This window comes from Arachis duranensis, chromosome 5, assembly GCF_000817695.3.
Source record: "Arachis duranensis cultivar V14167 chromosome 5, aradu.V14167.gnm2.J7QH, whole genome shotgun sequence".
NCBI classification, from domain to species: Eukaryota; Viridiplantae; Streptophyta; class Magnoliopsida; order Fabales; family Fabaceae; genus Arachis; species Arachis duranensis.
Genome location: NC_029776.3, coordinates 44,721,990 through 44,733,038, shown reverse-complemented (window position 1 = coordinate 44,733,038; position 11,049 = coordinate 44,721,990). Strand labels below are relative to the sequence as shown.

The 11,049-nt window shown below is 39.0% G+C and overlaps 1 protein-coding gene across 1 annotated transcript; it reads left to right on the top strand.

Moving 5' to 3' along the window:
* The first annotated feature begins 5,177 nt into the window (after positions 1 to 5,177).
* On the top strand, positions 5,178 to 8,540 carry LOC107489250 (uncharacterized). The gene is made up of 9 exons (XM_052261712.1): positions 5,178 to 5,778; positions 5,987 to 6,088; positions 6,236 to 6,392; positions 6,494 to 6,673; positions 7,102 to 7,236; positions 7,455 to 7,501; positions 7,572 to 7,665; positions 7,757 to 7,854; positions 7,970 to 8,540. The coding sequence occupies exons 1-8, from the start codon at positions 5,513 to 5,515 to the stop codon at positions 7,829 to 7,831; spliced, it is 1,056 nt and encodes a 351-aa protein (XP_052117672.1). The 5' UTR covers positions 5,178 to 5,512; the 3' UTR covers positions 7,832 to 7,854; positions 7,970 to 8,540.
* The last annotated feature ends 2,509 nt before the right edge of the window (positions 8,541 to 11,049 follow it).

Here is an 11,049-nt window from a genome sequence, read left to right as displayed (position 1 = left end):
CTATGATAACTCCCTTCAACTACTCCTTTATCTGCGAAGGTCTCTACTACCTTTACCTTTAGTGCCTCCTCTAGCTCCTTATGAAGTATGGATTCGTGAAGATGATCCTTTCTCTCTTGTTCCATGTCAATAGTATCATCGGGATCATGTTGCTCTTGGGTTGATGGATGTGGGTGCTCTTCCATGGGTGGTGGTGATGGGATGGGTGGATCATTATGTGGTTGAGATGGAAGTGCAGTGAAGCTTGAGGGTTGAATATTGGGTGTAGAGGGTTGGCCTATGCGGGATATAAGTGCTTGAAGAGTAGAGGTAAGACTAGTGATAGAGGCAAGTTTGCTTTTCATGGAGGTTTGGGGTGGATAGGAGGGTTCATTTGTTGGGAGAAAAGATTCATAACACGGAAGTGGTTCCTTTTGATAAGGATATGGAGACGGTATATATTGAGGTGGTGGTTCTGGGTATGGTTCATATGGTGGTTGGTGTGGTGAATAAGCATTGGGGTCATATGGAGGTGAATGGAGGAAAGGGGCTTGTGAGTGTGGTGGTTCAAAGTTATGTTGTGAGGATGGTCTCTGAGCATATGGTGGGGCTTGTTGGTAGCTACTAGGCGGTCCACCATATCTATCAGCTTGGTATGCATTGTAGGATGGTCTTTGTCTGTGATATCTTGGAAGGTGTTGTTTCCCAAAGGGGTGATCAGATCCTTGTGGCTCCATCCATCTTTGATTTCTTAGACCTTGATGCATAGTCCTGTTATAGCTTCCTTTCCTTGCAACAAAATTAGAATCAAACTCAAAGCGAGAGGGGTGAGAATTCATAGTAACTATCAGAAATAAGAGGGAAGAGAAGGAACAAATAAACAAGTAAAAGAAAAATATTTACAATAACTAATAATAAGGCACACGTTTGCAATTCCCCGGCAACGACGCCATTTTGGAGAGAGGAGTTTTGCGTGGTCTAGAATTAGAATAAATTCCCGTTGCAAGTATAGCTTCTAAACCAACAAAAGTCCTTTCTTACAAAAGTTTTGGTTGTCACAAGTAACAAACCCTTTTAAAATTGATAACCGAGTATTCAAACCTCGGGTCGTCTTCTCAAGGAATTGCAGGGATCCTAAGGAAAGACTAGAGTTAGTGGAATTCCAGTTAATTAGCCGACATAACAATCAATCATGAATAGTTGATAACGAAAGAGCTTCCAGTTAATCAATTTAAAGCCAATAATACAAAAAGCTAAATTAAAATCATAAATATCTGGAATACCTCAAATAACATTCATTCAAAGCAGTCAAATCTAACATGGAAAATATTCATAAGCCAATTGGGCAACATAAATCAAACATAAATAAAAGCTTTAAAGTATCTCAAAGTAGAAGAGAAATATAAAGTAAAAGAAATATTGAACCTGATGAAGAGTTGAAATCGTAAATCCTTTAAGAGGAATCCTAATCCTAAAACCTAAGAGAGAGGAGAGAACCTCTCTCTCTAAAAACTACATCTAAAACTAAAAAAAAAGTGTATTATGAAAAGCATAATATGAATGGATGCATTCCCCCACTTTATAGCCTCTAATCTGTGCTTTCTGGGCCAAAAACTGGGTCAGAAACAACCCAGAAATCGCTAATTTCGAAATCTGGTATGTACAAATCGCGGGAAAGTGACACGGAGGCGTCATCCACGCGTTTGCGTGGAATGAGATTCGCAGATGCAACGCGGACGCATCATCCACGCGTTCGCGTCACTTAACTTCGAAAAAGCTATTGCAAATTATATATTGTTGCGAAGCCCCAGATGTTAGCTTTCCAACACAACTAGAACCGCGTCATTTGGATCTTTGTAGCTCAAGTTATGACCTTTTGAGTGCAAAGAGGTCAGACTGGACAGCTTAGCAGTTTCTTCAACTTGTATTCCTTCCACTTTTGCATGCTTCCTTTCCATCCTCTGAGCCATTCATGCCCTGTAATCCCTGAAATCACTTAACACACATATCACGGCATCTAATGGTAACAAGAGAGGATTAATATAGCAAATATAAGGCTAAAGAAGCATGTTTTCAATCATAGCACAAAATTAGGAAGGAGAATGTAAACCCATGCATTTAGTATGAATAAGTATATGAAAGATCGATAAATCCACTCAATTAAGCACAAGATAAACCATAAAATAGTGGTTTATCAGATCACGATCTGATACAATTGTAGTTGGCACACCATGTAATCGCACAATCTCCTTAATATATACCCTTGCCAACTCATCTAGAGAATAAGTCATCCGAACAGGTAGAAAATGAGCAAATTTAGTCAACTGATCCACAATCACCCAAATCGCATAAAATCCAACTCGTGTCCTTGGTAAACCGATTACAAAAGCTATAGTGATAACTTTCCATTTTCGTTGTGGAACCTCTAAAGGTTGTAACAAGCCAAACAGCTTTTGATGTTCAATTTTCACCTTTTGACACGTTAGACACTTAGCCACATACGCCACCACGTTACTCTTCATTCTTGGCCAACAAAATATCCTCTTCAAGTCGTGATACATCTTAGTAATTCCTGGATGAATTAAAAATCCACTCTTATGAACTTCAGACAATATTTTATTCTGGAAGCTTCCCACACTTGGTATACAAATTCTCTCCTTGCACCTCCAAATCCCTTCTTAATTCTTCTGAACCTCTTCATGTTTTTCTTGTCCCATAGTCTTTAGCATTTTCTGTAACTCTTTACTCTCTTGTGCTTTTTGAATCTAAGTCTTAAAATCACTTGTGATTTTCAACTGTTTCAAACTCATACCTTCGGCCACATCCTCCTCTCCTAACCTCAAGCTCGCAAACTTGCTTAGCAACTCCTATTCCTTGAGTATCATCCACGCTACACTCAAAGACTTCCTACTTGTGGTTGGAAAAGACCCTAAACTTTACCCTGTACAGATAATGCCTCCAAATTTTCAAAGCAAACACCACAACCGCTAACTCCAAGTCATGCGTCAAATAATTCGCCTCATGCGATCTCAGTTGCCATGAGGTATAAGCCACCACGTTTCGATGTTACATCAACATGCAACCTAAGCCCTTTAATGACGCATCGCAATAAACTTCAAATGGTTCATTCGGCTCAGGTATAATAAGTACTGATGCAAAGGTTAACCTTTCTTTCAAGGTCTAAAAACTCTCTTCGCACTCCGGCGTCTACATAAAAGGTACTTCTTTACGTGTCAACTTCGTTATCAGTAGAGTAATATGTGAGAATCCCTTGATGAACCTCCTATAGTATCTGGCCAAGCCTAAGAAAATTTTGATCTCAGTTACGATCATCGGCCTCTTTCACTCTGCCACTGCCTCAATCTTAGACGGATCCACTGCAATCCCATCCTTACTCACCACATGACCTAATAACTTCACTTTTCTCTTCCAAAACTCGCACTTCAAAAGCTTCGCATACAATTTCCTCTCTTTCAATATTTGCAACACAACTCTCAAGTGCTCTTCATGCTCTTCTTCAGTTTTAGAATACACTAGTATGTCGTCTATGAATACCGCCATAAATTTATCCAAAAAGGGTCGGAACACCTTGTTCATGTAATTCATGAATACAGCAGGGGCATTCATTAGACCAAAGGACATCATCGTGTACTCATAGTGACCATAGCGAGTTCAAAGCGCAGTCTTAGAAATGTTAGTTTCTTTCACCCTAATTTGATGGTAACCCGACCTTAGGTCGATCTTTGAAAACACGCCAACTCTTTATAATAATAAAGAGTGCATACAAGTATCTCACTCAATAGAATAATGTACAAGATCAAGTTCGAAAAATCATACGGCAGTGGCAGGGTCCACAAAGAATGAAAATGTTCATTTGACAAACAACACATACAAAATTATTCACAGCCAACAAAAGGGGTAGAATTCTTGGAACAGTACCTTATTGTCATCGTTGTAAAAACACATAGGAAAGTTAACTACATGTGTTGCGAGACTGTGGAGTAGCATCTAGAATCTGAACAAAACTGATTCATTCCTTAAAACTTCAAAAAATTTTCAGAGATTCCTTTGATCTCTGGATTTGATGGTGTCTTTTATCTGATCCAGGCACCCAAAATCCAAAAAATTGGCAAAATCTGTTCATCACAACTTGTTATTGGTGGTTGTGAAAATGGAGGAATCAGAAAATATTTAGTCACCCTAAAAAAAGAGACCCTCAGAACTAGTAAAATTTATAAAAAATTATGTGCAGAATATCGAAGAAGTACTACAAAATAGAAGAGGAACATTGCTAACTTACAATTGGAGAGTTCAGGTGAATATTGCCTGATGGCCGCCTCCTCCAAGGTGGATAAAAGTAAACTCAGATAAGACGTCTGTGGAAAATGAAAAAGCAGCAGGTTGCGGTGTGTGTAAAGACAAATCAGGAAGATGGGTCACCGAATTCATGATGAATATTGAAAAATGTACTACTTTTTTAATTGGGTTGTGGGGAGCTCTTCAAGGTCTTAGAATTTGCTTGGGCATTGAGATTTAGAAGAGTAATTCTAGAAGTAGATTTTTATGTTTAAAAAAAGAGTCGCAATTGAAATTACTCACACTTACAGAGGAAGAATAGAGCAACTGATTAAATGTCCAAGGAAAATCTTAAAAAACTAACTTAACTAATTTAGGGTACAACTTTATAGATCAAACCCACAAAAGAACTAGCTTAAAGGTAGGAGTTCGCAAGTTTTTAGCCCTATTATTCACAACAAAAACAAAAATAAAATAAAATAAAAATTTACTTTGTGTTGAGAACTTTTATTCCATCGCCAGCCTCGCGCACTCTCTCCCTCTCGCAGAAAACATCACACACAACGGCTATCAGCATCAGGGTCTCTCACCTCTGTGCCTCACTCAGCGCCACCGTACGGTCGCCGCCTCGTTTCCGGGCCTCTCGCCGGCTCCTCTGCCTCCTCTGTGCGCCGCCAGCCTCTGCTCGCCTGTGCTTCCTCCGCGCCCCTCGCCTCCGTCTGTATCGTCCCGGCCGTCTTGGCTCCGCCGTGGATCGCCTTCTCCGCCTCCACCTTCTCTTCCGTGAGCCCGTGACTTTGGTTCTGCTTCTGCCGTGTAGAGGCGAGTTTTTTATTTTTTAATTTTTTTTAGTTATTCTATATTAATTTTTAATACTTGATTGTTTCTGTTTTAATGTAGGTTTAGAATAGGTACATTGATGCTAATTATATTTATCTTGACTCTAGAGTGACACTTGAAAGCAATTTGAGTTACTGAGCATTGGTTTATCCCATGGGATTGGCTCAATTTGTTGTGGTTGGCTCTCTTTTGATGCTAGTTTTGTGACTAAGGAATCATTGAACTATTTATTTTGTTGCACTTACTAATAGGTTCTGTGAATCTGACAACTATGCACCCAACACAAGAATTCAAATGTGTAGATATGACCTATGAGTATGCATACTGGAGAAAGAGAAAAGAAATTTTGTGAGGAAAAACATTAAAGTGGAATAACAACGTCGTTGAAAAACAGAAAATGGCTGCATCAGTGTCTCTGCTTCGAAAACTGAGGAGCCTCCCTCTGTGTGCATGGTTTGGGAGCAGGAGAAGGAGCTTGCGTTCTGATGCGGCATTGGAAGCCATAGCCAAAGCTTCAGAAGACAAAGTTCCCAACTTGGTTGTCTACAACTACCCTACCTTCTCTGGAGCATTTTCTGCCCTCTTTGCTCACCTCTTCCACATTCGCCACAACCTCCCTGCCCTCATTTTGCCCTTCTCTTCGGTTCCCTTTCTTTCTCTCAGGTTCTCTGTCTTCTTCTGTTCTCTAATTTCCTTTCTTTTGTTGATGGAGGTGCTCTGTTTCCTTTTCTGGTGGAGCTTTTTGAGGTCTTAGGGAAGTTCTAACAATTAAGTGCTTACCTGATTTGGTGTTTGAAGCTTCTGCAATGTTGCAAAGTTATTGTTTTGAATGTTGGTTCCCTCATAACTTGCATTGGATATTGTATGATAGGGTTGAAGATTTGTGCATTGAAGGCCTTGAGACCTGCTACCTGCTTGATTTTATTCCACCAAAAGAATTTATTTTCGAACTCTCCAAGCAATCAAAATGCAAGTAGGTTAACATTCAAGTTCTTTTATTTTATTACCAATTGATTGTTTTTTAACCCATCCTATTTTCTGTTTTCATGCTGGTGCTAATGTGCTATGCATCGTTTCATTTTTCATGTGCATATTAATTTACTCGGTTTTGTCTATCTAGGATTATTGGGTTTGATCACCGGAAATCGGTGCTTCGTAATATTCCCTCTGCTGATGATCTTGCTGAGAACATTATGATTCATGTTAACAATGAGAAGAGTAGCTCCAGTACTGTTTATGAATACTTTTCGAGAAAAAGTGCGGACATGAATTCTGATGTAAGTAGGGATTTATATTATTTAATATGCTTTATTTCTGAAACATTTAACATACCAGTGGTTGAGAACCTGAAATATACGGATGATTGAATTTCATTAAGGGTGTGGTTCCAAATTTAGTGGAGTCGAAAGACAGGGAGCGTGTGGAGATGATTCTCAGCTATATTGAGGATGGAGATCTTCGCCGATATACCTTGCCTAACATTAAGGCCTTTAACATTGGACTGAATGAATGGCGGGAAAAGCTTAACTGCATTTCCAATCCGAACATGTATAAGCAGGTATTGCTGATCATAGTTTAAGTTCGTGCTGTGTTTATTCTTATTGCTACTAAATAAAAGTTTAGAAATTTACCAAGATTCATATGAAAAAGTGGATTAAAGACAAATGGATATGAATCCATAGCATTTCTTGCATCTCAGGAGTCTATACTTTTACTTGAACTAAGTCAAAGAGTGTAAGTTCAAAATCTGTTTCAATAGAAATTGTAGCAAAACAGCTTCAGGCGGTTATAAGGATACATTGCACTAATTTGGTGTGTGCTGTGTTATCTGTTTGTTTGTTTCTCTTACATAGTGATGCACTAGTACTTAAAACTCCAGGCCTTGGAACCATCTTTCTTTACAGTTCTCTATGCAAATTGTTGTAAATATATCCACCTTTCTTGTGTTTGCTGAATATTGTGTTCTTTGAAATATGTACATTGCAGTTGCTGGAGTTAAGTGCTGAAGGTCTAATCGCTAAAGGAAATGCACATGTTTCATCTCGCCAGGATGCTGCAAGTAAACTGCTGCAAAAGGTGTTTAGGGTTCGGTTGGGAAGAGGATTTTATGGAGAGTGCCTGGTATACTTTAGTACATAATTCTTTCTTTTCCATTGTGGTTCATCTTTAATTTGTCAGTTCTCCTTCCTATGTTGTTGAAACTATTAGAGAGATTCAAAAGTGGCAGCATATTTTTAATGCTCACTGCAGTTTATTTTAATGCTCACCATAAAAAATAAAAAATAAAAAAAATCTTGCTACCTGTGATTTTGTGATTGAAATTCTTCTTGTTGTTTTAGGGTGTTCGGGCAGATGGGAACTCCAACCTAAGTGATGAAAGTGCTTTTTAACTGTACCAAAGATTTATTGGATTGTTTATTCTGATAAATTTTATGTATAATGTATCACCAATACAGACCCATAGGAGCTGTGATATTCATGCAACGGAATAATCTCAAAATGTGCTTGCGTAGCATGGATAGGGTCACTGATACCTCTGAAGTTGCAAGGGTATGCCCTACTTTGTTTTATATTTCTTTTCTTGCAACATTGTGTAATGCTTTGATATGCATTAGTGAATTTTCTACACTTTGAACTTAAGGCCTATGGTGGAGGTGGTTCCCCAAGTTCAAGTTCCTTCATAATAAGGATGGATGAGTACAACCAATGGATTTGAGTGAATTGATCCTGAGCATTCCGGTTTGAATATCTAACCTAGGATTTACATAAATATATATAATAAAGCATCTACTTCTATTACCACACAAAGTTTCTCTTCCGGTTTATTTGATTAAGTTGCTTGTTGCCTCTACAGGTTGAGATCAACAGTGACAGTTGATGGCTGGTTTATTTACTTGATGTAATTTTGAGATCGTCTGGCACGATTAATGAGATCCGTTCACAAGACAGACGATGCTTTGACAGCGGACCTTTTGAAGATGATAGTAGTGCTATTGTGACAGATCCTTAGACTATCTTGATAATGATGCAAGACACACGAGACTTGGAGAAGAAGGTGGAGCAGAGCAAGAAGGAATACTTGATCTTGGGAGTGGACAAGTCCACTGATCAGGTTGACTTGAAGGGCAGAGATATTAAAGAAGTTTAACATTCAGATTGCAAAGAGGTGAAATCTTTGTTACTCTTCTAAAATTCATGGTGCATATAAATGTGACTGGTCTAAGTTCCCAGAGGCGTTAACTGTGGATACCGCGTTATGAATGGTAGAGGATTTCAACCTGTAACCTGCGGTGTCAGTCACACATGCGGGGCATATACTTTTGGAAGATTGTCTTCTTCCACTTTTTCAGTTTTGCATGCGTATCAGTTTTGTTTCCATAACTTATCGATTTCAATATATGACGATGACCATGTGTAAGTCAAAACTGTTTCCCTTTATTTTATTTTATCTTACATATATTTAGTTTATTAAAACCTTTACTCCTTTAGCTTTCTTTTTGTGCAATATGTAATGTATTATCTTTTAAATGCCACTTTCGCTATACTATTCGTAGTGTTTCATTTTTTTTTTTTTTGAATAAGAGAGCTCAACACAATACAATGGAGCAACAGACAAACAAATTGCAGTCATGATCATAAAAGAAAATAAAGACAAAGGTAACTAAATTACCTCTGATGTTATCTCCGGCATTGCCATCAACAACAAAAGGGGTCCATACTGCTCCACTCTCTATAACTGGTCACCGATCTTTGGAACACCTCTTCTGGACCACCTTCTTTGTAATTAAAAATCCGCATGTTCCTCTCTAGCCAAACATTCCAGATAACCGCAAAGAAGCAAATCATGTCTCGCTCCTCCTTTCTATTTACAACGCCTGTCCAACTCTCAAAATGTTCTTTCAATGACCCCGGAATAGACCACGCTTTCCCAAAATCAGAAAGCCATTGACACCACACCTGCCAAGTAAACTGACAACCCAAAAACAAGTGGTGAATATGTTCAATATCTCTTTTAAATAACATACATAAGTTATCTCCATGACTAATTATTCCAAGTCTAAGTAGTCTTTCTTTAGTATTTACTCTTCCTATCAAGACAAACCAAATAAATAACTTCACTCGTGGTGGCACCAAACCTTTCCATATTGTTCTGGTGAAGTTATAACTGGTAATATCTTCCAGGAGAGTATCTGACTGCATCACCTACACAAAAGATTTAGTTGAAAAAGTTCCATCCTTGTCAAACTTCCAATTAACTCTATCTTGCTTATTATATGCTAGTTTAACAGGCCTTAAAGACTCGTGCAAATTATCCACTAATTCTAACTCCACTGATATAATTTTCGCCTCTACTGGAAGTTCCAAATCCACTCTAACCCATCCGAAAACTCGCAATCCCCTATAACAGATTCTTTCTGGTTTGAAACAGAGAAAAGTCTCGGAAATTTCATCTTGGGTGAACCACCTTGTAACCAAACATCTTCCCAGAATCGTGTCCTCCTACCATCACCCACCTCCATAGTCAACCCAGCAATTATCTTGTCTCTTACATTGTTATCCTTGAGCTGCATCTGACATATATCCTTCCATGGTCCCCCTCTAATAGGTAGTGTCTGAGCTGATAACATCACATTGGGATTCAAATTATAGCAGGAGCATACAACTTTCTTCCATAAAGGACATTCCTCCTTTGAAAAGCGCCACCACCACTTGAAGAGTAGAGCAGATTTTCTAATCACTGCATCACGACCCCCAAGTCACCCTCCTTTTTAGGGGCCTGAACCACTTCCCACTTAACTAGTGCTATACCATTCCTATCTTCCTCCTTGCTCCATAAGAATCTTCTCTGTAGCGATATCAACTTTTTTGCCACAGCCCTCGGCATCTTGTATAGGCTCAGGTAGTACACTGGCAAACTATTCAACACAGACTTTATAAGGACTAGCTTACCCGCTTTATTCAGGACCTTTGCCTTCCACAAATTGAGCTTTTCCTCAACCTTGTCAATTATCGGTTTCCATGTCTTGACCAGCCTTGGGTTTGCTCCTAGAGGAATGCCAAGATATCTAATAGGAAGGTTCGCCTCTTTACATCCCAATAAAATGCACATGTTATCAGTCCACTACAGTCACAATTGATTGGAATTAAACTTGATTTATCGAAGTTAATCGTTAACCCCGACATCACCTCAAAGCACCTTAGCAATCTGGCATAGTTTCTGATGGTCTCCTCCTCTGGTGGACAGAATAATATGGTGTCATCTGCGAACTGGAGATGTGACAACACTATGTTTTCCTTGCCAACCAGCAACGGTGAAATCCATCGGTTCCTCACTGCCTCCCCTATCATCTTGTGTAGAACATCCACTACCAGAACAAAACAGGAACGGAGACAGTGGATCACCTTGCCTCAAACCTCTCTCCATCTTGAATGGTTTAGATGGAGAACCATTTATTAGGATTGCCATGGACGCTGTACCAACACACTCCCTAACCCATTCTCTCCATCTCCAACCAAAACCCATCTTCTGAAGCACAATATCCACAAAATTCCACTTTACCCGATCATAAGCCTTCTGAAAGTCTAATTTAATAATTGTCGCCTGCTTCTTCCTCATCTTTAACCATTGCACTGTTTCACATGCAATGAGTGCTGGTGCACGAAATTGTGATCTCTTATAATGGCATTCGACTTGGTGTGCGCATCTACTAACTCAGCATTTTCTTCAGAACCTCGCACAACTAACCAGCAAGTGCACTGGGTCGTCCAAGTAATAAACCTTACGTGAGTAAGGGTCGATCCCACGGAGATTGTTGGTATGAAGCAAGCTATGGTCATCTTGTAAATCTCAGTCAGGTGGATAATAAATGGTTATGGAGTTTTCGAATAATAATAATAAATAAACAGAAAATAAAGATAGAAATACTTATGTAG